The sequence below is a fragment of the Lampris incognitus genome, chromosome 2 (assembly GCF_029633865.1).
Source record: "Lampris incognitus isolate fLamInc1 chromosome 2, fLamInc1.hap2, whole genome shotgun sequence".
Taxonomy (NCBI): Eukaryota; Metazoa; Chordata; class Actinopteri; order Lampriformes; family Lampridae; genus Lampris; species Lampris incognitus.
Window position 1 is genome coordinate 118,218,622 of NC_079212.1, and position 18,906 is coordinate 118,237,527.

At 42.5% G+C, this 18,906-nt stretch overlaps 1 protein-coding gene across 1 annotated transcript in view; it reads right to left on the reverse strand.

The window, feature by feature from the left end:
* Window positions 1-18,906, reverse strand: part of frmd4ba (FERM domain containing 4Ba) — a 63,768-nt gene that overhangs the window by 11,791 nt on the left and 33,071 nt on the right. The window contains exons 2-11 of the mRNA XM_056273261.1: window positions 16,909-16,974; window positions 16,398-16,492; window positions 13,536-13,628; window positions 13,134-13,218; window positions 11,444-11,500; window positions 11,140-11,162; window positions 7,291-7,374; window positions 5,787-5,852; window positions 5,197-5,254; window positions 4,412-4,498 (exon numbers count right to left, since the gene is read on the reverse strand). Coding sequence (XP_056129236.1) covers window positions 4,412-4,498; window positions 5,197-5,254; window positions 5,787-5,852; window positions 7,291-7,374; window positions 11,140-11,162; window positions 11,444-11,500; window positions 13,134-13,218; window positions 13,536-13,628; window positions 16,398-16,492; window positions 16,909-16,974 — 714 coding nt within the window. The remainder of the gene's footprint in view (window positions 1-4,411; window positions 4,499-5,196; window positions 5,255-5,786; window positions 5,853-7,290; window positions 7,375-11,139; window positions 11,163-11,443; window positions 11,501-13,133; window positions 13,219-13,535; window positions 13,629-16,397; window positions 16,493-16,908; window positions 16,975-18,906) is intronic.

Consider the following 18,906-nt stretch of genomic DNA (forward strand, 5'->3'; position numbering starts at 1 on the left):
CAAGGTGTCATAAGTAAAACTAGGCTAACTAAATAGCTAGCTAGCTATGGCATGTCTTCACCTCTCTAACGTTATTTGTTGTCCTCCGTGTGTCCATACATCAGTAGCGAGCGCATCCGACTAAACGTCCCTACTAAACGTCCCTCTCAGGTCATCCATGAGTGAGTGACCACAATGTGCCACACATAGCCCATGCTGGCAATTGTGCGCACACCGTGGGAAAAACAGTCAAAATCCTATGACTTCTTCTATGCAACAGATAAGCAGCGCCCAAAAAGTGTACAAAACTGAGCACTTACCAGTTTTTTTGTTTTGTTTTGTTTGGGTTTTTTTTTCCTGCTTTCTCTCTTCTTCTTTTCAATTCCCTGAAAGACTCTTTGGAGTTTGCTTTGAATCCACTGGCTAGAGCTTCCTTGAACAATGAACTCACTCTTCTGTTCTCAGAGGGACAGATAGGTGTTGCAAGAGTTTCAGCCGAGCAGGCCACACCTCCCTTATCATCCCTCCCTCTGACGTCAAGACACCTCATTCTATCATCACAGCTTCCTACTTTGTACAGTTCTGCACCACTCTTCTCCCTTTTCTCTCTCTCTCTCATTCTCTCTTTCACATACTCTCTCTCTCATTCTCTGCTCATTCTATTTTTTTTCTTTCATACCGTTTTCTCTCTTACACTACTTCTTCTCTATCGAACAGACTTCCTTTTTAGTCAAACTGGATTAACAGGCTCCACACACAAATACGTACTTGAGCATACCCACCCCCCCACCCCCACACACAAGTATCCAATCTCCTGTCTTCCTTTGAATCTCTACTTCCTTCCTTCTCCTCTGCGTTTCATATTGTAAATACCACACCAACCCGTTTGCAAAGTCCTGTCAATACTGGCCTTTCACCAAGTAAACATGTAAGGAATCCGTTGCTTTGGTCTAATCATTAATGGGGGGGGGGGTCCCCGGGGGGGGGGTCCCCTGTGGCAATGCCCTCTCCACCTCCGTGTGAAGACAGGCAAGCCCACACCCATTAACAGGGTCCTACCTCAATCCCACTTTAAAGGTTGTTATTAATACTAACCAACTGGTTTAAGACATTTATTGGCTAGCTCTATCGTAAGGAAAACATACTGACCTTACTTGGACGTTTTGACAGGAATGAAGCAATTCACCAAGAATACTGATCATTTATATTTTTGGTGGATAATGTGAAATTCTTGAGTTATACTTTACATTGTATCACTGCACAGTATCATTTCACAGGTCACGTACACCACAGGAAGGACATACAATTGTCAATGATGGTTAGTCCATTGTGAAATTTAAATGGTAAATGGATTCCATTTATATAGTGCTTTTCTAGTCTACCGACCACTCGAAGCACTTTACAATGTATGCCTCACATTCATCCATTCCCACACACATTCATACACTGATAGTGGAAGCTGCCATGTGAGGCGCCAACCTTCTCATCAAGCGCAGTTAGGGGTTCACTGTCTTGCTCAAGAACACTTCAACACGCTCTCTGGCGGAGCCAGGGATCAAACCAGCAACTTTCCAATGACTAGACGACGTGCTCCACCTCCTGAGCCATGCCGCCCCATCAATAACCAATCAATATTTCAATAATGTATGGTTTCTGTTGAGCTAATGAATGGCTCATCTTTAATACAGGGTATGAGGGACAAGTGTTGTTTTCACTGTGGTCCTAAACTGTTGCACAGCCTATCTGCCGGTGAAACTACCAGCATGGGCAATTAATGGACAATGGGAACCAGTAGGCACTAAACTTCCCGTGGACTCATCCCACTGAGGGGTCCCCACTCTAATTCACATCCAATGATCACTATCACTTCAGACCGCTTGCACTCTAATGACAGATAATGTTTAAAAAGAAACTCCATGTGTGCCAACATATGCATGCATTAATCTGTTCCTGTGACCACTTGATGAGGCCACTGCCAAAACACGTCAAGGATGTGACACACCTTAAACTCCAATAATCACATGACTGCTTTTGCTTTCGGGAGCAGGAACTAATCCAAGAATGTGTTTAGCCGTTCACACAAAACTAACGGCGGGGTTTTGAACTTTTTCGTGACAGCTTGCCAGTCACACAGGATTTGGCTAAATACACAGAATCTCTCTAATTGCAGTATATATATTTCGCTTGTTTTTTTGAGCATCTCATTAGAGCTGGACGGATGTGTGCCAAAAATGCCTGGGGTTTTAGATGTGCTCAGAGTGTTCAGATCAGGGCCCAACCCACACCGAAAAGGACCCCCAGGGCTGAAAGTCTGCAAAAATCATCTGTCGATATATGTGTCAGGCTCTGACTCACATGCCTGTACAGGACAGTGTCCCACCCTTCTTTACTGTGTGTCACACTCAGACTGGTGGAATGGCAGCTCTGAATGTGAGACATTGATGACAAAATGAGTGAATTTAGACAGACATCACAAAAATCCGAATAATGAGAATGAGGTATGTTCCCTACTTAGTTTTATTTTTTTGTTACGGGGGGTAATTTTAGCACCTTCATAAATATTTTAGAAACTTGTGCTTTATCATGGAGTGTGGATCAAGTGCTAAAAGTGTGTCATCCATGGGACCCAAGACTTATTTTGGTTCTGCTGGCTTGAGCAGCATGTGGTCATTAAGAGTGTCTCATTACCCACTGGGAGAGAGTGTAAGGGAGCCGGGAAGGAGAGAGAGACAGATAAAAAGAAAGGCTGGCTCATGCACCGATGAAGTCTTAACTTGACATCTATCATTTGCTTCATTCTAGAAACAGAACATTTTTCTGTATTGGCATTGCTCCTGTGGTTGCACACCTAATAATTATGTGTACTGAGATGATCATAACTCTAGAAAAAGCTTGGCTCCTTTTGACATCTATTTCTCCTTCCTGTTCTCCAGAATACCTCATCTGTGCCTTTTGCCTTCTGAGTCAGAGCCCAAATACACCGCATCTTTACAAAATGAAAATGACAGGGGTATTCAGATTTCAAGTAGTGCCACCTTTTCTTAAACACAGCAGGGCAAGTGCGCCTTTGAGTTTTCAGCCCATTCATTAAGGAGCGATGAAACCGAGAAGTTAAGCTCTTGCAGTTTCTTTCAGCGAATGTCACTCAACCCTTGGACAGCCACATTAATAAATAAATAAATGAACAAACAAACAACCTTTTCTCCTTATGCCAGGAGATGAAACCCATTCACAAAACTGACTCTCCCACCCCCCAATGCAGCAGTTCGCCTCAACCCAGATCTCTTCAGCCTCCACTTTAGGGTGTTTTTTTGTGTTTTATTGATCAATTGTGTGCCCTCCATAACACATACCCACATAATGACAGTCGGCTTTGTGTAATAATGAGTGAAGCTTGCAGAGAAGGGGGCTAGGCTGAAAGAAAAGAGACTGCCAGCCTGGACAGGAGGCACTAGCAAAGGGACAATTGTGTACTTTCAAACAGCGAGCGAGCGAGAGCCAAGAGAGAGAGAGATGAGGGGAACCATTGTGGAGTTTTTGCCGAGAGTGCCCCCTTCTTGTTTGGAAGAGATAGAGAGTGCAGAGTGGAGTTTTGTTTGCCACCCCTCAACTCCCTCCACACAACCATCCTGGGCTGGCAGACCTCCAACCCCACTCCCAGAGCTCTGCTGCTCCCCACAGAGCGCCATAATTACACCTTCCACAGGGAGGGCTGGAGCCAGAGAGAGGGAGGCACTGTGGTGGGTTTAATAAGTGGGCCATGCTCATTAATGCCTTGGTATTTAACGTAACAGCACACCCAACTATGTTAACAGGCTCCAAGCATATAGAGCAAGTACAACAATGATAATGAAAGGAGCTGTGGAAAATGTATTTAGGTCGCTACAAAAGCTAACTTAATAATAGCTTTAAATTAAGGGGTATATGATAAAGGTTGTTACCTGTGTATTTTTTGCCCTTAATTTCATTTCAGCTGTTTTGAAATCATCACAGCCACTCATTCCACTGTTGCCATTTCAGTATTTGAACTAAATTGTGCTTAACATTATAGCCTTGATTTAGCGAAGTTAGCTTTATCCAATCAACCATCTGCTTCCCTTCAAGTCCTTTTAACTTTCTTTTAACCGCTGGAAAAAAAAAGATTTGGCCACAAGCACTTAAAGTTTGTTGGAGTTTCAACCAGCTACAGGAGGGTAGAGAAAAGTAGGGTAGTGTGCAAATAGCAAATACTTATTTCTGTGCACCATATATTATTTACAAAACTGTCTCAAAACATTTTGTAAGCAAAAGGTCTTTATATCACTTGATGACTTTGGTAATAATCACTCATAATGTGTTTTACTTTAATGTAAGTGTCACTGAAAAAAAAACTATCTGCTTTATTCAATGGCAATAATTTTGTTTTGAAATAGAATCCTTCAGATTGACCTACCTTTCTTGGTTTAAGTTTATCCTGTAAATCGTATTGGCCGATTCCTTTGTAGCTGACTCCCAACCACCACGGTATGCCCTGCTTGTCCTGCATGGAAAGACGCACACCACAACTCATTAGAGAAAGCTTTATTGGTAGGGAGTCTGAAAAGGAAGGCTGCTGCCAAAGCAATTACCTCATTAGACTTGCAGCAATAGCAACACAGAGAGAGATCAAATGCATTTAGGGGGTCTTAAAAACTCTGTAGCCTAAATGAGTCATTTTAACACCGTCGTTTGATCTCCACAGACACACTGATTTTGAGGAGCTTAGGTAGGAAAAGTCAGCAGATGTGGCTATGAGACGAGAAGGAAAGAGCAGGGATGAATTCTGCTTTGGTAACCTAGATCTGATATGATGCACCGCTTCACTTGAATCACAATACCATTCCTTGGTTATCTGATTTGAGGTGAGTTTTTGCATTAAACAATGGCCTATCTTTTGCCTCTATATCACAATTTCCTTATGTTTGACTGTATGATTGTGATGTTTTTATTTTTTTTATCCAATACAAACTAAACAAATCATTACAAAATAGTGCAGAACACTATTTCTTGTGTTATGTAGTAGTAATACATGTGCTTTGTTTGCAGCACATTGTGAAAGGATGCAAAGGCCTTATGATTCTCATGTTTGAGACTACATTACGAGATTAAGTAAATAAAGAGTAGAAGAGAGGGCAGCATGTTGACAGAGCAATGTTCCAAGGTTAAGCTACTGCTTGACGCAGGGCCCTGTGCTCTTACCTTTACTGGGTAATAATGGACTCCATATGTCGGCAGGGACTCCACTAAAGCCAGATACCTTCAGAGAGAGTGGAACAGGTTAACGGTAATGTTGCCACTTACACTACATCACTGTCAACCAGTGGCTCTTCTACAGTGGACAGAGTGGGATTTAAGCTGTAGTCATTTCAGTGCCACAGTCATTTACACTGGCAGGGCGATCGATTTATTTCAGGGCCATGACAGAGGAAGGGAGAGCCCATTGATCAATTCAAGGGCACAGATCATCCGCGTGTAAATGATGTGGAATTGCTGTGAGTTACAGTACTGTGGAAAACACACAGTGCAGGACTGCTGCATGCTTTGCTGGCTGGCAAGCTGCCGACTCTAAAAGCACCTCCCCTAATTAATGACACATTCTAGGGTGCTGGCAGCCACCTCAAAAAAACAAGCACAACCACAGGGCAGACAAGAGACTGAAGAGAAAGGGCAGCAGTGAGTTTTGAAGAAAAAGGGCTGTGGAATTAGAGGGAGGCACGCACTTGGGACACAGAAGTTGAATAGCAATGCTCAACCCATTTTAATCCAGGAAGGCCTTTAATTTGACTTACTGAACAATGGCTTGTCCTCTGCTCAACCCCTTCAGCTTCTTGTAATGCTCAATCACTCTGTCTTCACTGCAATGGAAAGATAAAACATTTTCACGAATAACCCTTTAAGTGTCCTGTAACCCAAGCACGAAGGACTGTGAGATGGCCTTTTTTCTGACACACATTTTGTCTGCCCATGCAGAAAATTCTGTCTGGCCTGCCGGTGGCTCATCTCCATCTTTGGCACACTCACCCCCTTCAACTCCCACTGTGATCATACCCTATAGGATAGTGGGATTGCAAGCTCATGGCATCTTAGGAGACCGACAGACAGACAGACACCACAAACACAAATATGCATGCAGGCACCCACATACCCATAATTTTCCAAAACCGTCAATGCTGTTGTTATAAGTGCTCAACTAATGAGGAGCGGAATATCAACACATATACAGGAAAAAAAAAGTTTGAATACATTGCAGTACAACAAGCCCCAGTCCCTTAACCCACTGGTTGTAATGTTTTCTACCCCTCCATTGGTTGCTGTGCATCATAAATACCTACCCCATTGGTTGTTATAGTTTAAATGTTCCCTCATCTGATTGGTTGCTGTCCAACCGAAATTAGGGGCATGACACTGGGTAATGTAAACTGTATGATTCTTTGTTTAACCACATTAGCAGCTGATGAGTGCGCGACGCACCAAACAAGCTTGCACTGCTATGTATGAAGTTTTTTTTCTACATCTATCTATCTATCTATCTATCTATCTATCTATCTATCTATCTATCTATCTATCTATCTATATATATATATATATATATATATATATATATATATAAATAACTTTGTTAAAAGAAACGCTCAATGGTAGGGAAAGTGCTCAATAAATAAGGAGCAAAATAATCCAGTGAGTCAAGTAAATTCTTTATGAGACAGTACAAGCCTGTTTCATGCCATAAGCAATCATCAGCTGTCAATAAAGAATTTACTTGACTCACTGGATTATATGTATATTAAAAAATAAAATAAAATTTTAACCTGATCTAAGCTAGATGCTATGGCTCCGTTAGTCACGAAGCAGCAAAATGTGACTGTTAAGATGTAGGGAGAAGGACAGCACAGAGATGGAAGAAGCACAGGAACTTTTCAGAGAGACAGTGGCAGGCAATTCCTCTGTCAGCAGCTCCCCAGGCTCTCTCAGGACAAATGGGCAAATGTAATTAACATAGCCAAGACATTAATTAGTCAACCCAGAGGAAAAACAGTTTGCCTGGTGCCAGGCAGGCCTGTGTGCTACGCACTGCACAAAATGGCACATCCAGGGAAATAATTGCTTTGTCCAACCAGGTGTTACTGACCACTGAGGCCATTTGACAGGTAGATCGTAGCAGTGCTTGCAGGAGGAGGGGTGGCAGTTTTGGCTGAACTTTGGGTATCTATGAGGCTGTTAAATCCCCACAGATTAAAACCTCCCTCTGTGCATTTTGTGTTTCCAAAGCCCCTGAAAGCTCAAATAGCTTACCAATAAGCCAGAGATGGGTGCTCCCTCAGGACTCTGGTGGGCAGAACTGGGAGCTGCTTAAGGTCTGATCTGGCAGCCTCAACACTAGGGACAGAAAAAAAAAGAGATTCCTTGTAGAGACAAGTGATTCCTTTATTTATAATATTGTCCTTTATCAAGCTTTTGCCGAGAATAAGAGTAACTACCTCAACTTTGCTGTAAAGCTGGGAGGGACACAGTAAGTAAATTACACTGTTGACTGATGAAAGAAATGTTATTACCCTCTAATTACAAGCTCGCATGAGAATATCTGCTCAGAAACAGCAAGTGTCTTGTATCGACACCTAAAATAAGTGCCACATAGTTGCATGCAGAATTCATCAAAATTTAAGGTAAATGCCCAGACAAAAATCACAACTGATGTACAAAAATACACATGGAGACCCTCCCTCCATGTGTTTGTGTTTTCACAGTGTGGGATGAATTTCTAAGTCTTCACGCATGACTAATAATTCCAATACACCAAAGCAAAAGGAAACGTGCAATGTCAGGGTTTTTTTCCACCTTATCTATAAGAGCACAGATGCTTGTCAAGGCTAGGCCTGAGCTTCACTCAAGTCTTGCCAGAGCTCATTTTGGAGGAACACGAAGGCCTGTTTGAGTCAAAGGGTGCCTTTTAAGGGGCTCTTACAGAAACTTCCACAGTGTGTCAATGCCCTTACATGCAGGTTATCAGAGGTAATGTTCCCCCTCAAGTATTATCTTATTTGTTATCTCATATAAACTACATACAATGATGTTACAGGACACATTAAACAACGACCTCATTGTTATGTATGGAACAGGTAGCTCTCACCCATGACCACAGACTAGAATGTTATGTAATATTAGGCACAAGCTTAAATCGGTCTAACAAACACTGAAATGCTTATGTTATGTGTGCAATACAAACTGATGTATGTCACTGTTAAGGTCTGTGATTGTGAACTATGAGCCATTCTAACATCATGTAGGGGGGAACACTTGGGTCTACAATTACAATCAGACAAAGAGGGCTGCGGCTTGGCAGGCAGATCCACTGGAGCTCTGAACAAAAGCCATTCAATCAGTATTTGGCAGAATGTGACTATGTTGAAAGGTACGGTACAAGACTCAGCGCCGTTCCAAAATAGGCCCTGGCCTCTAACACAGGACTCAACCCCGTGAGCCAGACCATGTACTTAGTAAATAATTAAGATTAAGATAGCCTGTAATATGTGTGGTTGGGCCCTCTTCCATTTAACCAGCTGAGCATTTTGAGAATGGCTGCATCATAAAAAGAGAGAACAAAAAATCATTTGACCCAAGCTCAACGTTCATGAACATGAGATTTACTCTTGCTCCATAGTTCTATTTATCTTAAGAGTCTAACAATCACTAACATAAAAGGGTAGCCCATAATAATCCAGTTATATGAACCAGTTTACGAAAAGAAAAAGAAGAAAAAAAAAGAGAGGAGTGAGCCGTTGCACAGGCACTTAAATCACTCTTCCATGTAGCTACCTCTCCTAGGTTGGCTGGGTTTTGCTGCCATGGCACTTCACTGGGGGTTTGATGGCATACATTTTATGGGGTGCTGGGGCCCGGCGTTGTCGGGGTGATCTACTCCACCGCGGCACTGCCCTGTCAGCAATCTGGAATTCATTACTATGTCTGTTATCTTCTCGCAGCGCGGGGGCAATTCCTACACCCAGTACGGCCCGGCCCAGTGTAGCACAGCCTACCCAGTGTGGGAGAGATAATACTCATGTGTCAGCTATTCCAGTGGGCTGAGACTTGGTGACTGTTGAGGAAACACAATGAGCCTGTGAGCTGAGCCTGTGAGATCCTCATGTTCCTGTGAATGAACCAGCAAGTGAGGTTACACCAACAAACAGAACGGGGCCAAACTGTCAGGTTCATGTGTTGCACACTTGGAGTGCCAGCAAACATTACATTCACCAAAATAAATGTCCAAAAAGCACAAAACAATGGCTCTCATACCTATTAGATCCTATATTACACTCAGGAGGGCTGAGCCAGTCATTCTGTTTAGCAAAAAAAAAAAAAAAATCTCACATAAACACAGGTTCTTGCCTGATGTTCAGTGCTTAGCAGGGGGTGGGCTCGGACCGTATAAGGACATTACTAGTCCCTCTTACACCTCGCTGTCTACCACTTGGGGCCTGGGTCTGGCTTATCCCTCTTAAGGCAGGGCGGGATGCTGGGAAGAGGAGGGCTAACCAACTCCTCCGCAAGTTATCTCACTGCCTCAGGGTCCTTTACTGTTTAGATCAGCTGCATGGGCTTTACTCGCCTTCCTCCTCCATAGAGGTAGAGATGAAAACCCCCACTGTGGGGGATGAAACTTATCTGCTGCCATAACATCGCACAATAGGGCTGGACCAACACAAATACTGGTTTTGGAAATAGGGCCAATACCATGCTCAAGTAAGGTACAGAGAATTAAGCATAATCCAGTATATTTAAAAATATGTGGAACATGGAAAATCAAGTTTAGTTTTTGCTTTTTGACAAACATATCTCTCTGATCACATGATAAAGATTACATCTCTTTTTTTCCTGTCCAATAACCTCACACTAAAAAGGTCTCCATGTCTACTCAACTCAGCACTGGATATACTGAAAACCTAGGACTGAATCTGAGTCATCAGTAGAAAAAGTGGTATTGGTGCCAAAGAGAGAAAGTAGACTTCAGTTTGGCACACTTCCATCCACAATGATTCTAATAGATTGGTTGGGCAGGTTCTCTTTCACTATGCTTTCACGGTCAAGACAAAGTACAAACCTTCCCTACAACTACTTTAGCTGTATAAATTGCAGCTAACCCACACAGATTACACCAATGAGATGAACAGTATCGATCAGAAATATGATCCTTATATCAGGGTAGTCAAGCTTGCAAAGAAATAGGGAAGAAACATGTATACAGAAACCACCTTTTTTGAGAGACAGGACAAAGATGGCAGTTTGACTAGCACCCAGACTGCATTTTCAGCACTATACATCACCATGTGCATTCAAATCGCACACAGCACAAAGCTTTGTGTTCATATAATGAACAGGGGCCTTTAGGGGCACCGTGCTAAAAAAAAAACTAAAAAAAAACACAGGTTCTGCTGCCACAACCTGCTCAGCCACTCACACACAGGGGTTATGTTTACTAGTTGAAGCCAGGGCCTCTCATTCCTGTGGACTGCAAAGAACAACAAACCTTATCAGCAGGTCAAGCCCTTTCGTAAAAAGCCTTCTACAAAAAACATTATCTGCACTAGCAAGGTGATTAATGAATGATTTCTGAATGTCACGCACAACATTTCCCCAGTGTCCTGACCAATGAATGCAAAGTCATCAATAGAGGAGTCAGAAAAACACCTAAGCCTTGTGGAAAGCGAAAACTAGTCACTTTTCAAATACATCTTCAACTACAATAGTTTGACAAAGAAGCCTAGCCAACTTTAAAAGTAAAGTCGACTTTCCGAGTTCACGTTTGGCATCGGGCCAGCCCGGGTTGAGTTCAATGTCACGAAGAAAAAAAAATCAAGCCAATTATTAACCAAGGAAAATCCACCATGAAACAAAAATCCAAGCTAGTGAAGTTGCACATTAACTGACTACACAGCCATCATTCATACACAGTGAATTGAACAAATAGCTCGATAAGCCGTGCCCTTTATTTCCGAGAACACTGCAATAACACCTTCCCTACCATTATCAGCTCATCAGTTTTACAATAAGTGTAGACTTGGAAATTATGATAATAAGGCTTATCCAAGTCTGTCAAAGTAAAACAAAATCGCAATTTCATAATAACAAAAAGTCCTTCCTTACCTTGTGTGTTCTCCTTTGGCTTCCTTGAAAAGAAAACAATATATATATGCTGTAATACGGGGTTTCGAGCAGCAATGGAAATAAGACACATGAAAAAAAATATTTGCTTACAAATGCATTTCTTCTCCTTTATCAATTTAGGCAGACAAGCGGAGAACACTAAATAACTGGACAATGGTTGTAGCCAGCCACCCTTAACATGCAACTGTTTTCAAATGTCGCGGCGCGCACATAACGCGTCGCCGTCACTTCATAACTGATCCACTCAAATCTCTTTTAATTACTGCGTAACTCCTGCACTTACTTGCAATGCGAACGCAGCTAACTTGAACACATGTTCGCTCTCCACTTCGATGGTCTCCTGTAGTCAAAAACGCAAGACTTTAGCAGCTTGGAAAGAGAAGAAGACGGCAGGCTTTTCGCAACACTTGACTTGCGAGAAATCTTCTCACTCGTACCTCGTCCCCCTGTTACCGACTAAACCACTGCCGCACAAAAGGGGGGGGTGCGCGCAAGTTTGAGACTAATCCGAGAATTCAAATGCGCAATAAAATAATAATGTATTAACATAATCGATGTAGTGATAGCGTCTAAAGCGATTCAAACTCAAGGGATTATGTGCCAAAGCCTGGTTATTAACGTTGTAGTTCAGGCCGCAAACCCTTGAGTGAAATGGCACGGTCCGAAAGCAGGTTCAACAGTCCGCCGTCTCCCGTGGAGACAAGTCTGCCCACCCCGCGAAAAAGTCTGCAGTGCACCCGCAGTGCATTGTACTACAGACTACACAGGTTTAACTGCGCGTTGTTGGGCCCGGTCTCCACGGTCTTTCCTATGGCTTCATTTCCATACAACAAGGAACCGTGCTTGCTAAAATCATAAATTGTGTCAAAAACTTACAACGTGACTCACGCGCGCGCGCGCGCACACACATACACACACAGTGGCAGGGGAAGGGGAGGGGGTGTTGCACTGTGATTTGAAACGCACTACTTTGTAGAGACATAAAGGCCCGTCACCGCCAGATAATATTTTTGGAGGATTAGGGAGGCATTAAAAAAGGTGTAAACACGAGCATTCAGCATCAAATCATACTGAAACAAAGGACATAATTGTGGGAAGTTATAACAGAGAATTGTAGGAAATATTTCCTAATCATTTATCAACATATTTGGAATGAGGTGCCTATGAGAGCTGGACAATCTTAAAAAAAAGTTATTAACTTGGAAATATGAATCATTTCAAAATGGCCTTTATATCAACACGCACAGTTGGGTGCAATGAAAGCACTGATTTTTCACAACCTGAAAAAAATCGTGTTTGATCATAATCTGGAATGGGCCATGTGTTCCAACTGACCCCTTCTCCCATCAGTAGTGATGGGAAAAGGTGTTTTATTTTACTGCGGATTATAGAATTGTATGCAGTGGTCTGGAAGGACAGGGCTCATTTGGCAACAAGTGTGCAAAGTTCATATTATGAGAGTTTAAATTAAGAGAGGGCACTTCACAAAAAAAGAAAAGGTTTGATCAAAACAATGAAAATATAATCCATCCATCCATTATCCGAACCGTTCATCCTGCTCTCAGGGATGCTGGAGCCTATCCCAGGAGTCATTGGGCGGGAGGCAAGGAGACACTCTGGACAGGCCATCACACACACACACACACACACACACACACACACACACACACACCTACCTAGGGGCAATTTAGTATGGTCGATTCACCTGACCTACATGTCTTTGGACTGTGGAAGGAAACCGGAGCACCTGGAGGAAACCCATGCAGACACGGGGAGAACATGCAAACTCCACACAGAGGACGGCCCGGGACGACCCCCAAGGGTGGACTACCTCGGGGCTTGAACCCAGAACTTTCTTACTGTGAGGCAACCGCGCTAACCACTGAGCCACTGTGCCACCCTTGAAAAAGATAAATTTAAGATAAAGAAAAGAATGAAATGAAATGATAATGACAATGAAAAGATAAACTTACATTAAATACTAATGACTTAGCATTCAGGAAGAACAGCTCCACCGTTGTGTTCTCTTTCAAGAATGTGATCCTCTCAATGTAAAACCTGCAAAGAGTTTAATTTTCTTTCATTCAACTGTACTTGAGTGGAGTATGAAGGCATTTTGCAAATGCTCCAGCATTAGCATACATACATAGAGCCTGGTACTTTAATTCTGCAATAAGCGATAGAGCAGGATTCAATCTATGTTCCATTGGCGCCCCCTGCTGGCTATAACCGGCCCTTCACCTACAGTAAGCAACCTCGTAAAGTATGGAGCCACGACATAGCTCTCAATACACAGACTTGTTTTACAAAACGTACATGTTAAAGAGCTGATGCTATTAGAGAGGTGGCTGAGGCCTTGAAATGAGAGCACCTACCGCACCAGGAACCTGAGCTCCAAAGGCCCGGTCTTCTTGGAGAAGTTATGGTCGAGGACCCTGCGATCCAGCTGAAGCCAGTTATTCTGCCCACTGATGAAGGAGAGGGAAAAAAAGACAAAGAAAATGCTGAAATATTAACGTTACAATCTTTTCTCCCCCCCCCCTACAATGGCTCCAGAACACTTGCCAGAGTACTAACAGGAACCAAAGAAAAAAATGTCACATTGCTCCTATTCTGAAATTTCTTCACCAGCTGCCGATTAGCGATATGAGAGATTTTGATTCTTTGACATATGTATAAACCTTTTTTTGGGGAGGGGGGTTCCCTATTTTTCTCTCCAATTGTACTTGGCCAATTACCCCACTCTTCCGAGCCACCCCGGTCGCTCCTCCACCCCCTCTGCTGATCCGGGGAGGGCTGCGGACTACCGCATCTCCTCCGATACATGTGGAGTCGCCAGCCGCTTCTTTTCACCTGACAGTGAGGAATTTCACCTGGGGGACGTAGCACGTGGGAGGATCACACTATTCCCCCCAGTTCCCCCTCCCCCTGAACAGGCGCCCCGACCAATCAGAGGAGGCGCTAGTGCAGCGAACAGGACACATACCCACATCCGGCTTCCCACCTGCAGACACGGCCAGTTGTGTCTGTAGGGACGCCCGACCAAGCCGGAGGTACCACGGGGATAATGGACTTGCATCTAACAACATAAACAATATGCTGCATAATTACGTCTCTGGCATCGTTTTAATCGTGCTCTCACGTATGGTAACATTGCCTACCTTTATGTATTGCATCTTTATGTGTTATTGATCAATTATGGGTTCTTTCTGTCCTAACTTTAGTCAATGTTTTATTTCATTCATGTCATTTTATTACATTATTCTGTTATAACTTCTTCACTCTTTTTTTCATGGAAGAAAAGTCCTATATACAGTGGCTTGCAAAAGTATTCATACCCCTTGAACTTTTCCACATTTTGTCACGTTTCAACCACAAATATAAATATATTTTATTAGAGTTTTATGTGAAAGACCAACACAAAGTGGCACACAATTGTGAAGTACAAAGAAAATTATACATGATTTTAAAAAAATTTTACAAATAAAAAACTGAAAAGTGCGGTGTGCAAAAGTATTCAGCCCCCCTGAGTCAATACTTTGTGGAACCGCCTTTTGCCGCAATTACAGCTGCAAGTCTTTTGGGATATATCTCTACCAGCTTTGCACATCTAGCGACTGAAATTTTTGCCCATTCTTCTTTGCAAACCAGCTAAAGCTCAGTCAGATTAGATGGAGAGTGTTTGTGAACGGCAGTTTTCAGATCTTGCCACAGATTCTCAATTGGATTTAGGTCTGGACTTTGACTGGGCCATTCTAACACATGAATATGTTTTGTTTTAAACCAGTCGATTGTAGCCCTGGCTTTATGTTTAGGGTCGTTGTCCTGCTGGAAGGTGAACCTCCGCCCCAGTCTCAAGTCTTTTGCAGACTCCAACAGGTTTTCTTCCAAGATTGCCCTGTATTTGGCTCCATCTATCTTCCCATCAACTCTGACCATCTTCCCTGTCCCTGCTGAAGAGAAGCACCCCCAGAGCATGATGCTGCCACCACCATGTTTGACAGTGGGGATGATGGTGGGTTCAGAGTGATGTGCAGTGTTAGTTTTCCGCCACACATAGCGTTTTGCATTTAGGCCAAAAAGTTGAATTTTGGTCTCATCTGATCAGAGCACCTTCTTCCACATGTTTGCTGTGTCCCCCACATGGCTTCTGGCAAACTGCAAACGGGACTTCTTATGGTTTTCTTTTAACAATGGCTTTCTTCTTGCCACTCTTCCATAAAGGCCAGATTTGTGCAGTGCTTGACCAATAGTTGTCCTGTGGACAGATTCCCCCACCTGAGCTGTGGATCTCTGCAGTTCGTCCAGAGTCACCATGGGCCTCTTGGCTGCATCTCTGATCAGTGCTCTCCTTGTTCGGCCTGTAAGTTTAGGTGGACGGCCGTGTCTTGGTAGGTTTGCAGTTGTGCCATACTCTTTCCATTTCCGGATGATGGATTGAACAGTGCTCCATGAGATGTTCAAAGTGTGGGAAATCTTTTTATAGCCTAACCCTGCTTTAAACTTCTCCACAACTTTATCCTTGACCTGTCTGGTGTGTTCCTTGGACTTCATGATGCTGTTTGCTCCCCAATATTCTCTTAACAAACCTCTGAGGCCGTCACAGAACAGCTGTATTTGTACTGAGATTAGATTACACACAGGTTGACTCTATTTAGTCATTAGGTCAACATTCGATCATTCAGCAATCATCAGGCAGCTTCTGAAGGCAATTGGTTGCACTCAGAGAAAAGGGGGCTGAATACTTTTACACACCGCACTTTTCAGTTTTTTATTTGTAAAAAAAAATTAAAATCATGTATTATTTTCTTTGTACTTCACAATTGTGTGCCACTTTGTGTTGGTCTTTCACATAAAATTCCAATAAAAAATATTTATGTTTGTGGTCGTAACATGACAAAATGTGGAAAAGTTCAAGGGGTATGAATACTTTTGCAAGCCACTGTAGATAAAGTTTGATTGACTGATTGATTGATTGTTGGTGGATTGATTGATTGTTGGATTAACTGACTGATTTACTCCCTTCCCCTCAAAATGCACCGTCTTTCACTGACCCACCATTGTGAATTTATTGTTGACGCCCACAACTAGTTCGATAAAACCTCAACAAAATCCAATAGGTAGCCAGACGAAACAGATGGATAAAGCATTCACACAGAAACACACAGCCAGTCTCTCTCACCGTCCTCTGTTCTGTACACACTTTGCATTTAGTTTGCATTTAGTTTGCTACTTACGTGTCATCTATGAAGCATAAGCCGAAGTACTCTTTCTCCTTCAGATTAAAATGTGAGGACACCAAATCCAGCAGCTCACGGGACAAGAGCTTGGGCTGGAAAATTGAAATCAAAATCAAAGTAAAACCCCTGGCATAATTTGGACAAGTATTTTTTTAACATTGTGTTGAAATAAAACATTGAAATATTAAAATGAGACAGGGAGGACCCTGCAGTCCATCTGAGCTACATGTTAAAAAACAGCAACAGGGAGATTAAAATACTACTGAAATGGGTGACAAATGAAATGGCGTCAAGACAAGTGGAAATGGCTCAAGGACCATAAAATAAAACAGCTGTGATGCGGAAAGTGATGTGATAAATGAAAGCTGCTGTAGTTAAACGGTAATTACTCTTACATGCCTCTTAATAAAGATTCTGCAAACAAAATCCCATGTTAGCAATCATTATCCAGAGATACTATGGAGCGTCACTCCTGAGCAAAATGAATAATATTATCAGTTACTTGTACCTGTACCAGCAGCTCTAGTTTCCTGTCATCGAGAAGTTGCACTTGGCATACACGGCCTTCGGTCATCTGTAAAAGGGAAACGGGCATGACGACTTCTGCATGACAGCAAGAGCACTCTTCCTCTTCCTCTATACATTCTATTACCTATTCAACTCTTCCTCTTCCTCCATATTTATCAGTACCTATTCAACTCTTCCTCTTCATATACATTTCTCAGAGCCTATTCACTCAAAGCGGCACTTCCCATTTTGCAGTCTTGGATTATAGTATTATTGGGTTATATTGTTCCACACCGTAAAAACCTCTGCATCATCCCATGTCAACATAATGTCTAATCACCACGATCTATCGGTTATTTGTTTGTTTCATCCTAAACAGTATCAGTTTATTTTCTTGATACTCAAAATGCACCAGTTTACATGCAACTATTGGTTTTATAATAATAAGATAATAATAATATTAATAACAATATTATTATTATCATTATTAATATTATAATATTAATAACACCGGTGGCACAGTGGCACAGTTATTGAGCGACAGACAGGGAGAACCCTTGGACAGGCCACCAGCACAGGGCTGACACGCACGCACGCACGCACGCACGCACGCACGCACGCACGCACACACACACCCCCCTAGGGACAATCTAATTAAGTCCATTCACCTGACCTACATGTCTCTGAACTGTGGGAGGAAACTGGAACACCTGGAGGAAACCCATGCAGACACAGGGAGAACATGCAAACTCTACACAGAGGACGGCCCGGGATGGGATGACCCGTCAAGGTTGGACAACCCTGGGGTTCGAACCCAGGACCTTCTTGCTGTGAAGCGATTGCGCTACCCACTGAGCCACCGTGCTGCCCAATAATAATAATAATAATAATAATAATAATAATAATGATACATTTTATTTATGGATGCCTTTCAGAGCACCCAGGGACACCTTACAAAACATAGTTAAAAACAAGCAGCACTGTATCAGACAGCATAAAATCAAACAAAGCATGGGTATAACAATAATAAGTCAATACAATAGATAGGTATAAAATCATCATCTGTGCAAAACTCAATGTGGGTGTAACCTTTAAAGTCGGGATCAGACTGAATATGCAATTTGTTTAAGTAATGTAATCAAAGTGATGGCAGTGTGCCGATATTTTCATTTTTCGGTCACACGGATGATGGTGTCCAATCCTGTGCCATGGAGGGCCATGTGTATGCGGTCATCCAAAGGAGTTGAATCAAGTGCAACTGGACTTGGTATATATGAGTGCAGTTGCACTTGATTCAACTCCTTTGGATAACCATGACCTGGATGAATGAGAACATTCACAGACATGTGTATGCAGGTTTCCCTTCTTCCCAGTCACAACACCAGCTGATTTCACTGGTCGACACACCTTCAATGAGGGGACGACTCAAGAGGTGAAATCAGCTGGTGTTGTGACTGGGAGGAAGGGAATCCCTGCATGGACATGGACAGCATTGCAAGTTGAACTATTTCAAGTTTTTGAAGTTTTCTGTGAAAATGTGTGACTGTGTGTCTGAAGATGATTCAAAGAGTGGTTGATGCAGCACACTTAGTAATTCATTCTGTTTCGCCCTTTTGATTACTATTTTTGAGATGCTTCTAATGCTTTAAAACATTATGGTTCCTAGTTAGTGTTCATTAGTATCCATTCAGTGGTAAATGTGACTAAGGTCACTTGGGAAGATAGTTTGAACAAGTACTTTGACTTAACTCCGATTTTTTTTTGTCTTTTGTTTTGTTTTTTTGCCTTTTCATCTGGATATCACTTGAACATGTAATATTTCTGTTACGGACATTCACAAGAAAACGTCTGTATGTTTAAATCCAATTTTCTTATCCTTCATACTTTTTTTTCCCGACTTTTTTCTCCCTATTATACCTGGCCAATTACTCCACTCTTGCGAGCCGTCCCGATCTCTGCTCCACCCCCTCTGCCGATCAGGGGAGGGCTGCAGACTACC